This window comes from Maniola hyperantus, chromosome 3 (genome assembly GCF_902806685.2).
Source record: "Maniola hyperantus chromosome 3, iAphHyp1.2, whole genome shotgun sequence".
Lineage (NCBI taxonomy): Eukaryota > Metazoa > Arthropoda > Insecta > Lepidoptera > Nymphalidae > Maniola > Maniola hyperantus.
Genome location: NC_048538.1, coordinates 16,368,465 through 16,391,644, shown reverse-complemented (window position 1 = coordinate 16,391,644; position 23,180 = coordinate 16,368,465). Strand labels below are relative to the sequence as shown.

The following is a 23,180-nucleotide window of genomic DNA, read 5'->3' as shown; positions in this document are numbered from 1 at the left end:
TCATGGACCTAGAATACGAGTCACACTTATCTCCGTCATTTATTGTTATCTCCGTCTTTTTCAGTAGGCTGATTGTCTAAAACCTGCATCAATCATTATTACAATCTCAATTGTTCTGATTGGCTGAATTTGTGCGATTCTTGTTGCAACAATGCACTGTAGCCAATAGTGAGCGAGCGTTAACCAATCAGTGATGATTGCGATCGTGATATTGTAGCTGTCATTCTCCCGCAATCGCGCAGGGAACAAGAAGAATACAATTTCTTTGGTCAATCGTCAATCTCATCTCATGTCAACCTCGTTGGTGCTGTCAATTGTTAAACGTCAAAGTGAAAATATTTTCCATTTTCTGTTTACGAATTTTCGTGTCTCAAGATTATTCAAGATAAGTCCATTTCGTTCACTGCATTTTACCTAATTAAGCCATAATAAAAGGCTAAATGGTCAGGGAATATTTGGAGAACATCTTCTACACTAGCACAATACGAAATGGTTGGTGTTTTAAAAAAGATACATTGAAAAACAACTGTGACGTCACAAATCCCATTATTTGAGGGTATAAGTACATAGTTTTTGGGGCAAGAGGGGCAAACCGATTTAAGAAGCAAAATGGGGGGCGCCGTGAGCGCAGGGTGTGATAACAACGAGTTGATAGACAATTTGATGAGTGGGAACTACATACGCACGAAGGAGGTAGAGAGGGTATTCCGTGCGCTAGATCGCGCTGAGTACATGACCCCGGAGGCGCGGGTGGAGGCCTACAAGGACTCGGCCTGGAGAAATGGGCCGCTGCACTTGTCTTCGCCGTGTATCTATAGGTAAACCTGATGTTTCAACATTATATCACGAGTCAGCTTCAAATTGTTTTTTTGTTGTTGAATTCGTTAAGTTTTATTATACTTTATAAAACTTATTTTATGTGCTTTTGTTCAGCTATTAGCTAGCTCAGTATAACTCAGTTTTAAACAATTTATGGGCATTTTATTTAACTTTCCCAGAGGATTGGCCAAGACAGAATGGATATTTTGTTGATGCTGATTCCTGCCTCCATGTTGCATTTAATTACTATTTGATTGGATGTTGGGGATCTTTTGAAATCTCGAAAGTTAAAAAACTTTAAGAATGTTATAATACTTAAAATATGAATATTTTTTTTTGGGTACCATGGGTTTAGATTTGATGTGGTTCTATTGGTGCTAAGCTGTCCACCTTCTAATCGGAGGTTGGGGGTTCGATCCTGGGCATGCACCTCTAACTTTTCGGAGTTGTGCGTTTTAAGTAATTAAATATCACTTGCTTTAACAGTGAAGGAAAACATCGTGAGAAAACCTGCATGCCTGAGAGTTTGCCATAATGTCCGCAAAGGTATGTGAAGTCTACCAATCCGCACATGGCCAGGGTGGTAGGCTATGGCCAAACCCTTGGCATGACTGCAGAGGAGACCCGTGCTCTGCAGTGAGCCGACGATGGTTGATCGTGATGATGATGGTTCTATTTCTGAGTGCAATTCATTACTTGATAGTGAGGTGATGGAGGGGCTAGAGCTGAAACCAGGTCTCTCCTTCCTAAACGTTGGCTCAGGCACAGGGTACCTCAGCACCCTTGCAGGCCTGATCCTGGGCACTGCGGGTATCAGCCACGGAGTGGAGGTGCACCCAGCAGTTGTGGAATACGCTACAAAGAAGATAAGACTGTTCTTTGAGAACTGTTGTATATTGGATGACTTTGACTTCTGCGAACCCAAGTTTTATAACGGTAAGTTTATATTACACTAGCTTATGCCGGCCACTTTGTCTGCGTGGACTACACAAATTTCGAACCCTGGTTTTACCCCTTTAGAGATTGAGTTTTCAAAAACCCCTTTCTGCGGATGTCTACATCATAATAGGCTATCTGCATGCCAAATCCGATCCATCCAGTAGTTTGAGCTAAAAATCACGTCAATCTGTTACACCGTTGCGACGTGATTTTTTGCATGGGTAGATAAAAACCTGGAGAGTGACATAGGCTACTTTTTTAATCAAAGAGTTACCACAGGATTTTTAAAAACCTAATTCCACGCGGACGAAGTCGCGGGCATCGGCTAGTCAATGATATTGTGAATTGTCACTCAGGCAATGGGCTGTGCCTGAACCAGCTTCAGTCAGGATATGACCGCGTATATTGCGGCGCCGCCTGCCCCGAGCAGTACGAGAACTATTTCAAGAAGCTCATTAAAGTAAGTGATTTTATCTCTTTAAAATACAATAGAGTCATTGACTTATATATGACTTTGTATGGACAGGGCTTTTGAACAAACTAAATGGCACCGACTCATTGGTGCTTTAGCACTAATGCAACCTCAGTGACATCTGGATTTCAAACGGGTCGTTCATTAGTATCTAAGAGGTGGCGCTGATTTATTTGGTTTCAAAACCGTGAAAAGTTTTGTTCGCATGCCCATATCTTGTCATTTGTAGCCCCATAAACTACCACTATACAAAAAATCACATAATTGTTTTACTGCAGTCCAAGACCCTATTGTTGTCACAAGAAAAGATGTAATGGTTCCTAAAACAGTTTCTTGTTTGAATTTCCCCATTTTGTCCCAGTTAAAAAAAACACACACTTTATATCACTGGTTTCAAAACTCACGATCCGGTCCAGGTGGGAGGTATACTGGTGATGCCGTTGAACGACACCCTGGTGCAAGTGCGGCGCGTGGGCGAGGACAAGTGGACGTCGCACTGTCTGCTCAACGTGAGCTTCGCCACGCTGCGCATCCCCACCGCGGAGGAGGCCGCCAACAAATTGAAGCTGGGTATGTACACCGAAACATAGACATAGGTCTAGAACATCATCATCATGATCAGCCCATCGCCGGCCCACTCCTCGATTGCGGTAGAATGACAGCTACAATGTCACGATCGCAATCGCCTCTGATCGCCGTTAAGGTATTGAGGCTCGCTCATTATTGGCTACAATCCATTGTTGCAACAAGAATCCCAAAAATTAAGCCAATCAAAAATCGAGATTAATGCAGGTTTTACGAAATCGACCTACTGAGAACAGGTTTAGGCTATGGAGTGTAGAGGTAAGGAGCACGATTTTTTATGGTGGATAAGTTGACAAAATGGCGCTAGCGTGGTAGGTGTGGTATGAATGTAGCAATTGTTAACGGAGTGAAGTATGCCGAGTTCGAAAATTTAATATTTTAGTGTCTAGACTAGTTAGTTTAGTGACAGTCCAGTATACCATACCTCAACAATTTAAGTAATTATTACGTACATACGCGGCAGAAAATAATGTACGTCGACCTTTAGGAGATAGCAGATTTGTAGAGCATTGTCTCTGTCGTTGAGGAACATCACATAGGTATGAGTGACAGATATAACGCTCTACAAAGCCGAAATCTCATTCTAAAGGTCGATGTACATTATTTTATTTTCTGCCGCGTACTGTGGTTTATTATTCTATTTTAAATTTACTGCTTTTAAAATTTACCCTTTGGCTAAAGTACCACCTTTATATTTTAATGTAGATAACAGGTACCACAATAATACCACAATAAATTTTTGTTTCTATTTGTCGATATTTCAACCCCAACAGCGGGTCGTGGTCAGGACTGCGGAGCTGCGAGAGATAAGTTCGAGCTGTCAAGGGCAGTAGCGAACTACCCTCTTTCTTGTTATTTTCGCTGGAACTTCACGAGCTGTCCGGCATGTACCCGTTATCTACATAAAAATATGTCGTTAAACCACGAAATAAGCTTAAACTCATTACCACCTTTATGTAGCACATTGTAACAGACACTTTTTATACACGGCGATGGCTCCTTACCTCCACACTTCATAGTTTAGGCCATAGTGTGCCATGCTGGCCTGGTGCGGATTGGCAGACTTGAGAAGACATAACATGACAGCTTCCCTATTAGCCACATTGCCTCATTGCAGACGAGCAGGCGCCAGTTCGCCTGATGTACCTGGCGCGGGCGGCGATACGCGAGTCCATGCGCGGCGTCGTGACGCGCCGACACCCGGAGGTGCGCGAGGCGCCCCGCCCGCCGCCGCCCGCCGCCTGCCCGCGCCGCATCTGTATACCCCTCGAGACTGGTGACGCCGTCGGTGAGTCAGTACAGCAGCTATGAATTAGAGTGGTCTCTTCCAGGCAAAGGGTTATCTAAGTATCTTTTTTATATTTTGCCCGTAAATTGCTATTGCGCTAAAATCATGTTTCATTAACATCAAAATGACGTCAGCCGAAATAAGAACATACCATCAGCTCGAAACTTCAGTCTAGTGCTGACGTCATTTATTAGTGGCGGCCACGTGCATTAGCAATTTGCGGGACTTAAAGTACCTGGGTGCCTGGTGCACTTAAGTCGACCACCCGTTGTACCAGACCTTCTTGTCCATGCACATGAGAACTGGAACCAACTCCTTTCGGCGGTGCTTTAACATGAGATGACCCGCCTGGTCGTTTGCTCGCGATTTTAAAATTTTATTTATTTTTGTTGTCTGTCTGTCTGTCTGTCTGTCAAGAAACCTACAGGGTACTTCCTGTTGACCTAGAATCATGAAATTTAGCAGGTAGGTAGGTCTTATAGCAGACATTCGGAGAAAAATCTGAAAACCGTGAGTTTCTAGTTACATCACCCAAAAAAAAAAAAATTGTGGTCATGAACTAATAATATAACTATATCAAGTGGGGTATCATTTATGAAAGGTCTGTGTATTTCTGTGTATTCTAAAACAGATCTTAATTTATTTTTATGCATCATAGTTTTTGAATTATCGTGCAAAACGTCCAAAAAATGCGACTGTAGTACGGAACCCTCGTTGCGCGAGCCTGACTCGCACTTGGTCTGTTTTTTTTTAAATAGGTTGAAAAAGCTTGATTTCATTTCACAGAAGGACTCAACGTACTCCACGATCTGGATGGCGAGAATGGAGGTAACGAGATGAACGCTCTGCTCAGCCTCGTCATCAGTATGGGGCAGAACCGCGTGGCCGGCGCCTTGCGCTTCGACCGCATCACGCCCTCCAGCTCCAGCTCCGAGGACGAGGACGAAGATAACCCGGGCCCAGACAATGATGGCTGGTATAACCGCAACCGAGCTAATGATCGCCTATATAACCGCAACCAAGATAATGATCACCAAAGTTACCGCAACCCAGATAATCCCAACCAAGATACTGATCGCCAGGATAACCGCAACCAAAATAATGATCGCCAGGATAACCGTAACCAGGATAGTGGTCGCCTAGATAACACCAACCAACATAATGATCGCCGAGTTAACCGCAACCCAGATAATCCTAACCAAGAAAATGATCGTCAGGATAACCTCAACCAAGAGGATAATCGCCAGGATAACTGCAACCAAGATAAGGGTCGCCTAGATAACTCCAACCAAAATAATGATCGCCGGGTTAACCGCAACCAAGACAATAATCGCCAGGATAACCGCAACCAAGATGATGATGTCCGTACGGACGATGATTGCCCAGATAACGACCGCCGAGGATACATAGCAGAAGAACACCTCACAGACGACGAAGATGCCGGGAGCAGGTGTTCTGCTGAAGATGAACCCAACCATCCTCCGAGAAATGACCCCAGAGCAGGAACCTTGGTCCCAGAAGTTCTATTCAGGGATCGTTTAGAATTGGATGATGAAGATCGTTTAAGAAGAACATTCGATAACACTTTTAGACGTTATCCTTCAGTATGCATGACTAAAATTACTTGCAAGGGCCTACCAAGGCCTGCTACTGATGACCTAAGACTCAGTGCTCCAAGTAATTCTGTCAATACTCCAACATCTGGTAACACACCGGCTAGCACCACTGTTAGTGGAGCTAGCAAGCTGAATGATGGCAGACTAAGAGCAAGTAGCACCGAGGAGAAGAGTAGCACCAGTCGCAAGTCGGGGCGCACGAGGTCCCTGTACGGGAAGTCGCGAGACCCCCTCCTGATGTCTTTGTACGAAAACGATTTCAGGCCTTCAACTTCGTACGACAAATCCATAAGTAGCACCGACACGAACAATCCCACAAATCCGAAAGAGAAAACCACTGATAATAGCACAAGTCAGGTAAGTGCTTGTGAATTTTAGAGCCTCAATAGCTCAACGGGTAAAGGAGTGGACTGAAAACCGAAAGGTCGACGGTTCAAACCCCGCCCGTTGCACTATTGTCGTACCTACTCCTAGCACAAGCTTGACACTTAGTTGGAGAGGAATGGGGAATATTAGTCATTTAACATGGCTAATATTCTTTTTTAAAAAAAACTTTAAACAGATGCTTTCAGGGTTTCTTATTACTCTTTGGGTCTATGCAGGTTCTTGGATTTCCTGTATCACTTCGACCGTCTTTGAACCATTGTGATCGCCACCACTTTTACAGTTCCTTGTCACGTACAATGTCACAATCTCACGTACAAAATACATTGCCAACCAAAAATACTGGCCACAGTGATAAGGACAGAAAAATAATTATTCGTGACGTTCTAACAAGGGCTTAAATGCATTAAGCTATCTCGTTTTAACTGTAAGAGTCACATTAGGGCACCTTCTACAGGTATGTGTTCTGTAATCTGAGGTCGGGTTTTCCTACTAAGAGCAAGCACCTCTGAGGCTGTTGAAAGGCCTGTTCTATTTTCATTTCACAGATTACCCCTATTATAAATGTGAAAGTGTGTTTTTTTGTTGGTTTGTTGGTCCATCCTTCCATCACGTCACAACGCAACAACAGATCGACGTGATTTTTTGTATTGGTATATTTTAAGACCTGGAGAGGGACATAGGCTACTTTTTATCTCACAAAATCAAAGAGTTCCCAAGGGATTTTCAAAAACCTAAATCCACGCGTAAAAAGTCGCAGGCATCAGCTAGTGGATGATAATCTTTGATAGACGTTGAGGATAATAGCATAAACCATTTGGCAGATGTTTATCTCTGCCATCTCTGTATATAAAAATGATTCACCGAATGTGTTGCTGATCGCAAATCTGGAGAACAGCTGAACCGATTTCGCAAATTCTTTTTTTATAACATTCCTTGAAGTACGAGGATGGTTCTTACGGAGAGAAAAATTTAAAAAATTGCCTGAAAAAGAATCGACAGTTAGAGGGTACGAAGTTCGCCGGGTCAGCTAGTTGGTGATAATCTTTGATAGACACTGAGGATAATAGCAAAAACTCTATTGCAGGATTCAAATAGTGTCCCACCCTGTTCAGACTTGCCTGGCATGCCTTCAGAAGTGGAAATAGACCTGGGCAAAGTGGCACAGGCCACTTCCACTGAAGAGATGGCGTGGGAGGAGACCAGGCCTTGCACTGTGGAGGGCAGCGAGGACGATACTGACACCTCCAACAGCAAGCCCAAGAGGCAGAAGCTCGATAGCGGGATAGGTGAGTGAACATTCTACCCATTCATTACCTACAAACTTGTTGAGAGACATCTCCAATATGTCTTCTGGAAGCTTATTATTTTATTTTATTGTTCAGGGGAGACCACGCCGAGCGCGTCCTCGCCCGACAAGACCAAGAGTGAGAACTCCGACACCGAGAGCCATCTGCACTCCGACTGTCCCACTGAAGATGCCGAGGGATCCTGTGAAGGTGAGTAGTTAGGGGAGACCACGCCGAGCGCGTCCTCGCCTGAAAAGACCAAGAGTGAGAACTCCGACACCGAGAGCCATCTGCACTCCGACTGTCCCACTGAAGATGCCGAGGGATCCTGTGAAGGTGAGTAGTTAGGGGAGACCACGCCGAGCGCGTCCTCGCCCGACAAGACCAAGAGTGAGAACTCCGACACCGAGAGCCATCTGCACTCCGACTGTCCCACTGAAGATGCCGAGGGATCCTGTGAAGGTGAGTAGTTAGGGGAGACCACGCCGCGCGCGTCCTCGCCTGAAAAGACCAAGAGTGAGAACTCCGACACCGAGAGCCATCTGCACTCCGACTGTCCCACTGAAGATGCCGAGGGATCCTGTGAAGGTGAGTAGTTAGGGGAGACCACGCCGAGCGCGTCCTCGCCCGACAAGACCAAGAGTGAGAACTCCGACACCGAGAGCCATCTGCACTCCGACTGTCCCACTGAAGATGCCGAGGGATCCTGTGAAGGTGAGTAGTTAGGGGAGACCACGCCGAGCGCGTCCTCGCCTGAAAAGACCAAGAGTGAGAACTCCGACACCGAGAGCCATCTGCACTCCGACTGTCCCACTGAAGATGCCGAGGGATCCTGTGAAGGTGAGTAGTTAGGGGAGACCACGCCGAGCGCGTCCTCGCCCGACAAGACCAAGAGTGAGAACTCCGACACCGAGAGCCATCTGCACTCCGACTGTCCCACTGGAGATGCCGAGGGATCCTGTGTAGGTGAGTAGTTAGGGGAGACCACGCCGAGCGCGTCCTCGCCCGACAAGACCAAGAGTGAGAACTCCGACACCGAGAGCCATCTGCACTCCGACTGTCCCACTGAAGATGCCGAGGGATCCTGTGAAGGTGAGTAGTTAGGGGAGACCACGCCGAGCGCGTCCTCGCCCGACAAGACCAAGAGTGAGAACTCCGACACCGAGAGCCATCTGCACTCCGACTGTCCCACTGGAGATGCCGAGGGATCCTGTGTAGGTGAGTAGTTAGGGGAGACCACGCCGAGCGCGTCCTCGCCCGACAAGACCAAGAGTGAGAACTCCGACACCGAGAGCCATCTGCACTCCGACTGTCCCACTGGAGATGCCGAGGGATCCTGTGAAGGTGAGTAGTTAGGGGAGACCACGCCGCGCGTCCTCGCCCGACAAGACCAAGAGTGAGAACTCCGACACCGAGAGCCATCTGCACTCCGACTGTCCCACTGAAGATGCCGAGGGATCCTGTGTAGGTGAGTAGTTAGGGGAGACCACGCCGAGCGCGTCCTCGCCCGACAAGACCAAGAGTGAGAACTCCGACACCGAGAGCCATCTGCACTCCGACTGTCCCACTGGAGATGCCGAGGGATCCTGTGAAGGTGAGTAGTTAGGGGAGACCACGCCGAGCGCGTCCTCGCCCGACAAGACCAAGAGTGAGAACTCCGACACCGAGAGCCATCTGCACTCCGACTGTCCCACTGGAGATGCCGAGGGATCCTGTGTAGGTGAGTAGTTAGGGGAGACCACGCCGAGCGCGTCCTCGCCCGACAAGACCAAGAGTGAGAACTCCGACACCGAGAGCCATCTGCACTCCGACTGTCCCACTGAAGATGCCGAGGGATCCTGTGAAGGTGAGTAGTTAGGGGAGACCACGCCGAGCGCGTCCTCGCCCGACAAGACCAAGAGTGAGAACTCCGACACCGAGAGCCATCTGCACTCCGACTGTCCCACTGAAGATGCCGAGGGATCCTGTGAAGGTGAGTAGTTAGGGGAGACCACGCCGAGCGCGTCCTCGCCCGACAAGACCAAGAGTGAGAACTCCGACACCGAGAGCCATCTGCACTCCGACTGTCCCACTGAAGATGCCGAGGGATCCTGTGAAGGTGAGTAGTTAGGGGAGACCACGCCGAGCGCGTCCTCGCCCGACAAGACCAAGAGTGAGAACTCCGACACCGAGAGCCATCTGCACTCCGACTGTCCCACTGAAGATGCCGAGGGATCCTGTGAAGGTGAGTAGTTAGGGGAGACCACGCCGAGCGCGTCCTCGCCCGACAAGACCAAGAGTGAGAACTCCGACACCGAGAGCCATCTGCACTCCGACTGTCCCACTGAAGATGCCGAGGGATCCTGTGAAGGTGAGTAGTTAGGGGAGACCACGCCGAGCGCGTCCTCGCCCGACAAGACCAAGAGTGAGAACTCCGACACCGAGAGCCATCTGCACTCCGACTGTCCCACTGAAGATGCCGAGGGATCCTGTGAAGGTGAGTAGTTAGGGGAGACCACGCCGAGCGCGTCCTCGCCCGACAAGACCAAGAGTGAGAACTCCGACACCGAGAGCCATCTGCACTCCGACTGTCCCACTGAAGATGCCGAGGGATCCTGTGTAGGTGAGTAGTTAGGGGAGACCACGCCGAGCGCGTCCTCGCCCGACAAGACCAAGAGTGAGAACTCCGACACCGAGAGCCATCTGCACTCCGACTGTCCCACTGAAGATGCCGAGGGATCCTGTGTAGGTGAGTAGTTAGGGGAGACCACGCCGAGCGCGTCCTCGCCCGACAAGACCAAGAGTGAGAACTCCGACACCGAGAGCCATCTGCACTCCGACTGTCCCACTGAAGATGCCGAGGGATCCTGTGAAGGTGAGTAGTTAGGGGAGACCACGCCGAGCGCGTCCTCGCCCGACAAGACCAAGAGTGAGAACTCCGACACCGAGAGCCATCTGCACTCCGACTGTCCCACTGAAGATGCCGAGGGATCCTGTGAAGGTGAGTAGTTAGGGGAGACCACGCCGAGCGCGTCCTCGCCCGACAAGACCAAGAGTGAGAACTCCGACACCGAGAGCCATCTGCACTCCGACTGTCCCACTGGAGATGCCGAGGGATCCTGTGTAGGTGAGTAGTTAGGGGAGACCACGCCGAGCGCGTCCTCGCCCGACAAGACCAAGAGTGAGAACTCCGACACCGAGAGCCATCTGCACTCCGACTGTCCCACTGAAGATGCCGAGGGATCCTGTGAAGGTGAGTAGTTAGGGGAGACCACGCCGAGCGCGTCCTCGCCCGACAAGACCAAGAGTGAGAACTCCGACACCGAGAGCCATCTGCACTCCGACTGTCCCACTGAAGATGCCGAGGGATCCTGTGAAGGTGAGTAGTTAGGGGAGACCACGCCGAGCGCGTCCTCGCCCGACAAGACCAAGAGTGAGAACTCCGACACCGAGAGCCATCTGCACTCCGACTGTCCCACTGAAGATGCCGAGGGATCCTGTGAAGGTGAGTAGTTAGGGGAGACCACGCCGAGCGCGTCCTCGCCCGACAAGACCAAGAGTGAGAACTCCGACACCGAGAGCCATCTGCACTCCGACTGTCCCACTGAAGATGCCGAGGGATCCTGTGAAGGTGAGTAGTTAGGGGAGACCACGCCGAGCGCGTCCTCGCCCGACAAGACCAAGAGTGAGAACTCCGACACCGAGAGCCATCTGCACTCCGACTGTCCCACTGGAGATGCCGAGGGATCCTGTGTAGGTGAGTAGTTAGGGGAGACCACGCCGAGCGCGTCCTCGCCCGACAAGACCAAGAGTGAGAACTCCGACACCGAGAGCCATCTGCACTCCCACTGTCCCACTGGAGATGCCGAGGGATCCTGTGAAGGTGAGTAGTTAGGGGAGACCACGCCGAGCGCGTCCTCGCCCGACAAGACCAAGAGTGAGAACTCCGACACCGAGAGCCATCTGCACTCCGACTGTCCCACTGAAGATGCCGAGGGATCCTGTGAAGGTGAGTAGTTAGGGGAGACCACGCCGAGCGCGTCCTCGCCCGACAAGACCAAGAGTGAGAACTCCGACACCGAGAGCCATCTGCACTCCGACTGTCCCACTGGAGATGCCGAGGGATCCTGTGAAGGTGGGTAGTTAGGGGAGACCACGCCGAGCGCGTCCTCGCCCGACAAGACCAAGAGTGAGAACTCCGACACCGAGAGCCATCTGCACTCCGACTGTCCCACTGAAGATGCCGAGGGATCCTGTGAAGGTGAGTAGTTAGGGGAGACCACGCCGAGCGCGTCCTCGCCCGACAAGACCAAGAGTGAGAACTCCGACACCGAGAGCCATCTGCACTCCGACTGTCCCACTGGAGATGCCGAGGGATCCTGTGTAGGTGAGTAGTTAGGGGAGACCACGCCGAGCGCGTCCTCGCCCGACAAGACCAAGAGTGAGAACTCCGACACCGAGAGCCATCTGCACTCCGACTGTCCCACTGAAGATGCCGAGGGATCCTGTGAAGGTGAGTAGTTAGGGGAGACCACGCCGAGCGCGTCCTCGCCCGACAAGACCAAGAGTGAGAACTCCGACACCGAGAGCCATCTGCACTCCGACTGTCCCACTGAAGATGCCGAGGGATCCTGTGAAGGTGAGTAGTTAGGGGAGACCACGCCGAGCGCGTCCTCGCCCGACAAGACCAAGAGTGAGAACTCCGACACCGAGAGCCATCTGCACTCCGACTGTCCCACTGAAGATGCCGAGGGATCCTGTGAAGGTGAGTAGTTAGGGGAGACCACGTCTACTTCTGCCGGTCGGTAAAATCTGTGACCCCACTGGATTCAACACGTCTCCGTCGACCGATTGTATGAAGTATCTCTTTGGGTTGTGCTACGACTAACTGTATACCATAAGGTGAGTTGAGTGACTTGCTAAGAGAGAGATCGAAAAGTACTGTGCCACTTCTATAATCATCGCATCGGCAATATTCATTTGCCTAGAAAAGCGCCACCCGACTGTAACTTAATGTACATCAAAGAAATACAGACTTTATTACTTGACGTTAAGGTTTTATACACGAGAACAACATTCGCGCGTACTAAACATGGCGCGTAGGACATCAACCAATAGCAGACGGACGCGCGCTTTGATTGGCTGAGATATTTTCGCGCCCTTCAAAAATGAAATTTCTGCGCAAGTTCATCGGCGTATTTATAAAAGTTGTAGTACTGTACTTTCATTAGTATAATAGGATCCTGTACGCTCATTTTTTTTTCAAAGAATATTAGCCATGTTAAATGACTAATATTCATTATATTTATACTTCCTGTCACACCCCTCTTTTGAGTATTTTCGTGTTTCTTTTACTTTGCCTTTCCTTAAAATTTTTTGGGGGTAGGTATTTCACTATTCCTTTTATATTTTTTTTAACCGAATTGGGAAATCCCTTATTGATTGAACCTATCTTATGATCGAAGTCTGCCAATCCGCACTTGGCCAGCGTGGTAGACTGTAGCCAAACCCTTCTCACTTGGAGAGGAGACCTGTGCTGAGTAATGAGCCAGCGATGGATTGATGATGATGAATCCAAGTATAACTTACTATGGAATTTCGAAAATTTAATTTATTTTCTTTTCTGTTATTTTAATTTGCCAATGGGGTGTTCTGTTTGCCCCATCTCTAGATTCAGCGTCGGGAGACGGCAGACTAGCATCCCGTGGTAGTGAGAGTGAGTTAGAGTCAGACTCCCCCACCGATGACACTGAAGGATTTCATGAGGGTGAGTTAGGGTTCCGTCGCTCAAAACGAAAAAAGGGGTTATTCAAGGGGCGGACCAACAAATTCCTAAAAGGCCGGCAACGCATCGGCGGTTCCTCTGGTGCTGCAAATGTTCATGGGCGGCGGTAATCACTTAACATCAGGTGACCCGCCTGCACGTTTGCTCGCTATCTCTATTAAAAAAAAGGAAACCTTATAGGATAACTTTCTTGTTTGTCTGTCTGTCTGTCAGGAATCCTATAGGGTACTTCCCGTTGACCTAGAATAATGAAATTTGGTAGGTAGGTAGGTCTTATAGCACATGTAAGGGGACAAATCCGAAAACTGTGAATTTGTGGTTACATCACAAAAAAATTAAAATGTTCATGGACAAATATTTAGTACTAGATGATGCCCGCGACTTCGTCCGCGTGGATTAAGGTTTTTTAAAGATCCCGTGGGAACTCTTTGAATCTCCGGGATAAAAAGTAGCCTATGTCAATTTCCGGTATACCACATTTCATATGAATCGGTTAAACGGGTGGGCCTTTAAGAGTCCCGTGGGAACTCTTTGATTTTCCAGGATAAAAAGTAGCCTATGTCCTTCCCCGGGATATAAGCTAACTCTGTATTTCATCAAAATCTGTTAAATTGTTGAGCCGTGAAAAGCTAGCAGACAGACAGACAGACACACTTTCATATTTACAATATTACTATACCAAGTGGGGTATCATATGAAAGGGCTTTACCTGTACATTCTGAAACATTTTATTTATTTTTATGCATCATAGTTTTCGATTTATCGAGCAAAATGTCTAAAAAATACGACTAGTATGGAAGGTATTGGCCGGTTTTTTTCTTTAGAAAGCATATTTGCCATGTTAAATGACTGATCCCCCTTTCCTTTGCGGGGCAATGCACGCACAACAGACGGAAACGTTTAAGTGCGGAAACCAGCCCAGAGCGAAGAAGATCCCCCTTTCCTCTCCAACTAAGCGTCAAGCTTGTGCTAGGAGTAGGTACGACAATAGTGCAACGGGCGGGGTTTGAACCGTCGACCTTTCGGTTTTCAGTCCACTCCTTTACCCGTTGAGCTATTGAGGCTTGATTCCGTTGTTTTTCTCTAAACTAAATTTAGAGTATCTGCATCCTTTTCTTTTTAACAATGCAAAAAAGGAACAGGACATGGACTTTACATTTAAAGACCCTAAATTTTAGTGCACGCTACAAATTTAAACAGTAGGCTCGCGACTGTGCGCTAAAATCACGGGTTTTACCATCTAAAAATTGAATTTAAAACTGTCAAACTGCGTCTGTCCTTTTCATATTACATTAGTAAGAAGAGGATGCGAATACTCTAAAATTTGGTTGTGCTCATAATCAGTACCATTGAGGCTCTAAAGGTCTACGCTAGGCGAACCGAGCACGAGCCGAACACAATTCGTCTAGTGTGGACCGACTTACAAGCCTAGAACGAGCGCGCTGCGAGCATTTCGTTCGTGCTCGGCTGCCTGTTGTCGGTTTGACGGTTGACGAACAAGGGATTTGCTTCGCGCTCGCAGTGATCGTTGTAGGTTCGTTGTACGTCCACACTTGACGCCGCCGACGAAGCCGAGAACGGCTCCGCTTATGCTTCGCTCGTGCTCGGTTCGTCTAGCGTAGACCCACCTTAATAATGTAAAAAAGTGTCGCTTATTGGCAGGAAGCGCCGGGTCGCGCTCTGCGTCGTACTGGTCGTCGTCGTGCGACGCACGCGGCGGCGACGCGCGCCGCGTGCGCCTCTCCTTCCTCATGAAGCAGGCCGTGCGCGAGCTGCCGCTGCCGCACGCGCTCAAGAAGTTAGTCTTACACCTATTTTTTCTGCGATCGCATTGTTTGCGTAAATTCATATTTTTTAGATTCCGTACCCAAGGGTACTAAAGGAACCAACGGAACCCTCTTACTAAGCCTCCGCTGTCCGTCCGTCAGTCTGTCGGTCTATCTGTCACCGGGTTGTATTTTATGAATAACGTAATTATCACCACTATATAAACTTACAAATGCAACAACCGACCATCAAAAAGTATACCTAATTGATTACCTATTTAGAATAAATTATTTGACTTTTGAACAATAGGTAGAGAGTTAAACTTTTCACAGAGTGTGTATTACTACTGCCGCTATAACAAGAAATAATAATTTTTTTTAAATGGCTGCCATTTAAATTTAAAAAAATAAATAAAAAGTACATATCTTGTACGATGACACGGAACCTTGCGTGTGCGAGTCCGACTCGCACTTGACCGGTTTTGATCCGACACAGTCTCGTTAGTACAGACTGACGGCTTTACTCACGTGTTAAGAACTGTCGGGAGACGATCTGCAGCTGTGTCGCCCCCCCACCTCAGTCACCTTCTCATCGCAGCGGCGCGCAGTCTTAACTGCGACGCGTGCGCGAACTGACTCCTTTTGAATAAGGACCCTGGATGGGTTCGAAGCTAGTCGGGCTAACGTCGACTAAACATGTGAGTAAAGCCGGGTGTGAGATATGTATAATGGAAATGACTCACGATAGTTTAAAGGTTATATAGGTACGTTGGGCGATTTTGGGACGGGTAAAAACTTGACACAAACTAAACTATACTCTAAAACAGTCGCTATAAAATTCAATTTTTACCGTCCATACTGTCTGTGTTCTCTATTTTACAGTTTTGATAATTTTTTCTAGGTTTGTCAACCTGGGTCGCTGTTTCGAGTTTTAAGTCGTATCACAACGAGACGAAACGTTAGTTACCCAATACTAGATGTTACAATATGAAAAATAGAAATAATATTCAATAATCGAGAAATAAATAATTGTATGTCGAATGCTCTTAAGGTGCTGATAAACTTGAGCATTCACTTGTAACAGAACATCGAGCATTCGCCGTTTTTATTTTTGTCGAACTGAGCAACGAGCCGAGCCAAGCATAGAGCCAAATATTGCTACGAACATTTTGAGCAATCTAGTGAATGCTTGTCTATTCTTCATGAAAATGTCAGACTTGACAGTCGCGTGTGCTCGCTAGAATGCTCGCCAGAACGCTCGATAGAATACTCGCTAAAATGTTCTCATACAAGTGAATGCTCAAGTTTATCAGCACCTTTAGGATTTGATAGATAAGTTTCGATATTTGTAGGCGTAGTCCGTACAAAATGAGTTCTCACGCGCCATTTTAACTTTGTGTCTACTGTCGTGCTTAAAGTACGGTTCACCTTTAGAATAAGGACTAATTCAATTCAATTTTGTTTTTGGAAAATGAAAAATCAGCCCTTAAGTTCGATCGAGTATCGCTTCATTCGATACTGGGTAAAATAATAATTATTTGTTCTTCAATCAGTTCAAATCGATTCCTAAGTGTAGGTATGATCTAAAATCGATGAATTTACATATAATTATATACGCTGAAAAACTACCTATGCTCTTATTCTAATTCTTTTTTAATTGATTAGTTTATATTGTGTTATGACTGTATATTTTATTATTTTATTTTAACTGCAATGCCATGGAATTCCTTATTTTACTTTATCTCATTGAGGAATATTTAAATTTTTAATTTCGTCATGCAATGAACCAGAATAATTTTAATGTTATCATTAACAAATTGAACACCAGGACCAGCCCCCCAGTTGTGTATAAATAACGATTTGATCGTTATCGTCAACAAATTCTGCCCTTTGATTGGCTGTGAAAAAATGTAAACAGCGAATCAACCAATCAAAGGGTAGAATTTTTACGATAGCGATGAATACGTTTTTCTTACACAATCGGTTGGCTGGTAGAGTGTGCGAATAATCGTTATAATTATCTATCTTATTACAGTCGGTTTGATTTGACCCTGGAGTCATTGTGGCCGATGATTCTCTTGTACACAATCCCTAAACTAATCTAAATTAACAGGTCTAAATTTAGTGCTATCCTTTTCCGCAAGCAACATTATGAAAGGGATAGCAATAGATTTAGACGTGTCATTTTAGTTTAGTTTAGAGATTGTGTACCACGGAATTAGCCACAACGTCAGTCTTGCCTCGTGCCAGTTCATTCAGTGGCAATAAGAGCTATTAACGGTATCTGAGTCTACACCTACTTATATGTTAGAAGTTAAGGTTGGCGCACACTGGGGCGGACCGCGGGACACCGCTTGTTGAACGCTCCTGTCGTTTGGAGTAAGTAGCGATGGGCAAACTAGTCGAATAACAATCGAACTATTCGATTGTTGTTATTATTTTCGATTGTTCGATTGTTACGTACGAGATCTAAAATCGACTGAAAAGAATTCAATTCATTTATATTTCCAATTTATTCGTTTCAGACCATGAGCTCCACATCCGTAGACTTAACAGTCGATTGTCGATTTTTAATCGGTTGTTTTGTTGTGAAGACGAAGACGAATAAATCGATAATCGATCGTTCTATTCATTCGATTGTTTTTTTTGCAACAATCGCCCATCGCCAGTCGCGTCACGGTCCGTCGTAGTTCGCGCGTACGGGGAGTTGAGAATTTGTTTATATTGATGTAAATATTATCATTTGTTTTCGTTGCAATTATATAAGTTTATCGAATTTGTTTAAGTTAGAGTGAAATGATTTATGAGAATGAATGAATTTAATTAAATGTACATTTTTAGCGAAAACTCGTTCAATGGTGTAAGCGTTAATCTGTCAATTTATATGTGGAATTGAGGCTTTTTATGTAACTTCGGTTTACGGCGGTTACACACTCATCCGATCCGAATCCGTGAAAATACGTTCCTTCTTGTTTTTAACCGACTTCAAAAAAAGGAGGAGGTTCTCAATTCGTCGGAATCTTTTTTTGTATGGTAGCTTATGACATGTCGTAGATATTTTATATCCGTATTTTCACGGATTCGGATCGGGTGAGTGCGTGATCGCTGTTACCCTTAGATTAAGGGCTAAAAGTGTATTATTGACACGACTCTCTTTACATTTCAGCCTAAAAAACCCCATCCGGCATATAAATTGATAGATTAACGCTAACTTATGTGACGAGTTGTGTTCACACATTAAATAAGCCCTCGTTCACAAGGACGCTTGTGTAACGCACGTTTAAGTACTGTTACAGTTCTTGCAATTCACGAAGGCGAGTTGCTCATGCTTGTGTTTAAGTCGTATCGGTATAAGTAACGTACACTGAACGTGTGCGTTTGACAGCGCTTGCTCGCGACTGATTGGTCCGACATGCACGCACACTTACGCAATGCCCGTGTATCCGACGTAACCACAAGTAAAGTCCACTCGCCTTCGTGAATTGTACACTGAAATAATTTTATCAATATTATGTTCACAATATGTCAACGCTTTTATAGTTCGTCTTACAAAATGAAAACTCATTCGCCATTTTAGCTCTATGTGTCAACTGTCATGTCAAGAGTACGATTCACCTTTAAAATATAAGGACTAAAATCGTACTTTTGGCATGACAGCTGACACACAAAGTTAAAATGGCGAGTGAGTTCTCATTTTGTACGCATTATATATCGTTAGATTTAGAACGCTCGGCAGTAAGTGAACATTTGGTTTGTTTTTCATTTGACGTTTTGTTTAACGCGCGTTAGAAAAGCGCCCGTGCGAAGGCGACTCACTATTTGTTTGTTGCAAATGATGATTGATTGTTTAATAAAACGCTAAGGTCTGAAATACTGTTTTTTTTATTTTGCTCTCTATAAATACATTTTATAAAGGTGAGTATTTAACGGTGGGTGCTGAATTATAATTTATATTTACAAAAGTTGTTTATAACATTGGAATGCACGAAACTTTATTTTTAGCCTCTTAGGACTCCTTCACATTATAAGAATTTCATGATATAGGTACAAAGAATTTACAGCGCGACAAGGCTACCTTGGCGCGTGGTGAAATTCGGTACTAGCGTTGCCGTCAAGTGTCCCCTTTGTTCTTGTTTGAATATTCTAAGCTTTTGTTCTCCAACAGCGCCCCCCTGTCCTGGCGGATAAGCAAATTCAACTGTAAAGTTGAATTTGCTTATCCGCCAAAACAGACACATCTTTATGGTAAATGTGCAGCAAACGATATACATCGCCCACCCCACTGTTTCAACGCGTTCAATAAACGAAGAAAATCTTGTAATGTGAACTAGCCCTTACAGTTTATTCTCCGGCATTAATACGAATTTGTTGTATAACTGTTCTTATGTATAAATTATATCAAAACTTATATACTCTTAATGTTAAAATATATCTGATCAACATTCAACGCTCCGCGGTCAAAAACTCCCATGTCTGCGCAGGCCCTTAGAGCCGTTGCGCACGGTGGACTAGTCGCCGGCAACTCAGTCGGCGGCAACCGATGGGCGTTTTTCCACTAGCCGGCACGGCAGCCGAGAAAGCATAAATGTATGAAGCCGGTGCCGTCTCCGTCGCCGGTAAATGGAAAAACATGCCATACGATTTCATACATTTATGCTTCCCCGGCTTAGAAAAAACGGCCTTAGAATTTTTTATTTGTATGGAAATCGGCGTGCCTATGCACACGAAGTTCCGACTGTGTGCGTATGCACACGGCGACTTCCATATAATTTACAAATTCTAACGGTCCCAGTCGACTGAGTTGCCGGGCGACTAGACGACCGTTGGCTCTAAATATGTCCATGAATACGTCGCTAGCACCATTTCCCTTTCATCCTGGTCGTGACGTGTATAGACTCCGGGTACAAGTCGTCCGCAGCGGGCGTTTCGCACGCAGACAGGCCGTTGAGCAGTTTCCGTGCGGGGCGCGGCGTGGCGCGGCCGCCGTCCCGGATCCTTTCCCGCGCCCACTTGTCGTTCGCGTGAGTCCTTTTCACTGGCCTACAAATTAAATCATTTGTTTGTTTGAATGTGCGATGAGAAGATGTTTACAATACAGAATTAAGCCATCATAACCAGAAAGCCTGACATATACACAGGTTCAAATTTTTGACAAAGTAGTTTCGTAATTTATTTCAATCACAATCAGTACCCATATTATAAATGCGAAAGTGTGTTTGTTTGTTGGTTTGTCCTTCAATCACGTCGCAACGGCGCAACGGATTGACGTGATTTTTTGCATGGGTAGCCATAGATAAAAACCTGGAGGGTGACATAGGCTACTTTTGATCCCGGGAAATCAAAGAGTTGCCATGGGATTTTTAAAAATCTAAATCCACGCGTACGGTCGCGGGCATCAGCTAGTAAGGATATAAAAATGTTAATTAAGTATCTTAAAAAACCTTAAAAATATAATATTACACATAGTATCAGAGACAACAACGAAAGTACTTTTACAAAGAACGTCAGAAGTTCTTTACCATTTTTGACGCGAGTCTCAGCAATTAAGGTTGGTTATAAATTTACCTTTTACAATGCATCTGTCCTATATCCCCATTTTGAGCTTCTGAAGGAGGTCTGCTGGTTGTCTCGGATTCACTCCCGTTCATTAGAGAGTGAGCACTTCTCGCTTTATGTAGCGACAGTCGCATCGGCTTCCTCGGAGGAGTCGGTCGTTTCAGCTCTTCGCGGTCCTCGTTCTTGATGTAATGGCTTAACCTTGAACAGCTTTCTGAGCCATAGTCTAACCGCGGTGAACTGCTGTAGACATCACCGTTGGGATAATCTGAACACTCAGATTCGAATTCCGAAGATTTCGCACTGCGTGAATGCAGTTTTGACGATCTTCGACTGGATTTGTGTGCGTTTTCTAACACTTTCCCATCTATCCTGTTGTAGCTGTAATGTCTTTCAGGTTCCACTTGAATGTTTTCGATGCTTTCGTTTTTCTTTATTTTACGTAGACGTTGCGAGCGTTTGAGGTTCTCAATTATCGACATTGTCTTTCGTTCCGCCCAGTTTGTTTTCTTGATGCTCTCTTCGATTCTTTCAGCCGCTTTTTTGATTTCGCTTCGTCTTTGGTCGCACACGATCGGTTCTTCTTTATATCGTGGATCTTTGTCTAGATCGCTGTCAGACCGGAAGTTTTCTTCTGTTTTGGATCTGCTGAATCTGTCTGTTTTCATGCGCTGCTTCTCCATGTGTCTTTGGTTCCTTTCTATCATTCGGATGGCTGCGTCCGTTTCCGCGCTGTAGTCGTGTATGCAGTGATGAGAGAGCGAATGTCGGATGCGGCCGGCCCTGTGTTCTAGACTGTGGGAGCTGTGGGATCTTCTGTTTGGCGTGGGTGACGTTCTCGGGGAAGTCGCTACCCTGGAGGAAGCACCGGAGGCATTCGACCTCGGCCTTATAACTGGCAAGTTAGTCTCTGCGCCGTCCAGGCCTGGCAGTTTGGCAACGATAGCTGTAATGTCTGGTCCCTTCTGGAAAACCTGTACTTCTGATTTTGGACTCGATTTCTGTTGCGGTTCCGTAGTTATGTTGATGCTGGTCACGTTTTTCTTTGTTTTGTTCACTGTTATGCAGCTGTCGTTGCTGCTTACTGATTGTAGCTGAAAAGATACAAAACATTTATTATAATTTTTCGGTAAAGATTTTAACGTCCGTGATTTGAAAGTTGAAAAAATTGGGAGGGTTCCACTCAGTTTGGGTAGCAAAAAAATTGTTCTTAAATAAAAAAGATATACCTAGGTGGGACCCAAAAGATTTCTAAAGGAGTTCCTTGTATGGAACAGCTCATTTATGATGGTGAGTAGGTACACAATGACCCCCCCTGCACCGCAATTTTATTTTGTTGTTTGGTATTATCTATACCAAACTCCCTTGGCGCCATCTATATCAGCTAGGTTTGAGGATCAATACCTGTGGATGCCTGTTGAGCAGCTCAGCGACCTGCTCCTCGAGGTAGGAGATGCGGTGTGTGAGCCTGGTGTTGTCGCACCGCAGCCCCTCCTTGGCTCTCTCCGCATCCTCCGCCGCCACCCGGAGCGCCCCAAGCTCGGCGCGAAGAGATGCTGCTTCATTCTGCAATATTGAGACATTGGTGCTCAATTTAATTCCTTTGCTAAAGTCATTTGAACAGGACGCCATTAGTTCCGTATGCCTGGACTACGGTGAGGACAGGAGATGATCAGCCTTGCGCGTCGCAGTCCGTGCGGCTCGCAGTCTCCTTTGCACCGCGTCACTAGTAGAGGCCCATTGAAATAGAAACCCGCTTTGAAATTAGTCGGGAATACTTCGACTGGCGTCTGTCAATTCGCACTAAGCCACCGTGCGGACTGCGGACTATGGCCTAATCCCTTCTCATTCTAAGAGGGACCCGTGCTCAGTAGTTGGCGGGTGATGGGTTGGTCATGATGATTTCGAATACCTACATAAGCAGCTGTCAGACAATTTTATTATCCTATTAGCTGATGCCCGCGACTTCGTATGCCTGGATTTAGGTTTTAAAATCCCGTGGGAACTCTTTGATTTTCCGGGATAAAAAGTAGCCTATAGTCTCTCTCCAGGTCTTAAACTATACCCATGCAAAAAATCACGTCGATCCATTGCTCCGTTGCGACGTGATCGAAGGACAAACTAACACCAATAAACCAACAAACAAACACGTTTTCACATTTATAATAGGGGAAGTGATGTGCGATATGAAATCGTAATGGTTCAGCGGAGTTTCATAGTGAAAAAGAGCGGTAGTAGGCCCGGTTTTCGGTTTACCTGAGTGAAGGCCAGCGCAGAGGGCGGCGTGTGCTGCGGCCGCAGCAGCACGAGGCGCGCCGGGGTGGCGCTGGTTGCGGCGCGACGGAACTCCTCCTGACTGCAGCACAGGGTCGATGTGCCGTTCACTTCTAGTATTCTGCAACAAATAGGGAATATATAGGGCAACGGCATTTAAAGAGAGATGTCTCTCAACAAGTTCAAAGTTTTCATAATAACCACGACCACAAAATATTATGTCGAAGAAGAAAATTGAACGGTTTCAACATAGATTAATTATTGGTCTCGCTATGGGTTTCAATATGTCTTCTTTTTTCTTGAATTCAATATATCTTCTTTGGCCAGTTTTTGTGGTATGGTTTACTCTAGATACCCTAGCCCCTCCATCGCCCGCTGAGTGGTGGTGGTACATGTACTAATTATATTTTTCAGTATTGAGGTACGAA

General features: G+C 46.3%; 2 protein-coding genes across 2 annotated transcripts in view; one reads left to right on the top strand and one right to left on the bottom strand.

Moving 5' to 3' along the window:
• The first annotated feature begins 299 nt into the window (after positions 1–299).
• Positions 300–17,227, top strand: LOC138404739 (dentin sialophosphoprotein-like). Its single transcript, XM_069509537.1, has 25 exons — positions 300–818; positions 1,523–1,755; positions 2,115–2,218; positions 2,647–2,800; positions 3,933–4,103; positions 4,890–6,076; positions 7,191–7,392; positions 7,489–7,602; positions 7,741–7,854; positions 7,993–8,106; positions 8,371–8,484; positions 8,873–8,986; positions 9,125–9,238; positions 9,377–9,490; positions 9,629–9,742; positions 10,133–10,246; positions 10,511–10,624; positions 10,763–10,876; positions 11,267–11,380; positions 11,519–11,632; positions 11,771–11,884; positions 12,023–12,136; positions 13,043–13,138; positions 14,819–14,954; positions 15,824–17,227. The coding sequence occupies exons 1-25, from the start codon at positions 610–612 to the stop codon at positions 15,855–15,857; spliced, it is 4,236 nt and encodes a 1,411-aa protein (XP_069365638.1). The 5' UTR covers positions 300–609; the 3' UTR covers positions 15,858–17,227.
• Positions 17,228–18,793: 1,566 nt separating this feature from the next.
• sprt (PDZ domain-containing protein sprite) overlaps positions 18,794–23,180 on the bottom strand; it is a 71,722-nt gene continuing 67,335 nt past the window's right edge. The window contains exons 9-12 of the mRNA XM_069509497.1: positions 22,735–22,873; positions 21,883–22,044; positions 20,488–21,572; positions 18,794–19,962 (exon numbers count right to left, since the gene is read on the bottom strand). Of these exons, the coding sequence (XP_069365598.1) occupies positions 19,776–19,962; positions 20,488–21,572; positions 21,883–22,044; positions 22,735–22,873 (1,573 nt within the window). The 3' untranslated portion in view covers positions 18,794–19,775. The remainder of the gene's footprint in view (positions 19,963–20,487; positions 21,573–21,882; positions 22,045–22,734; positions 22,874–23,180) is intronic.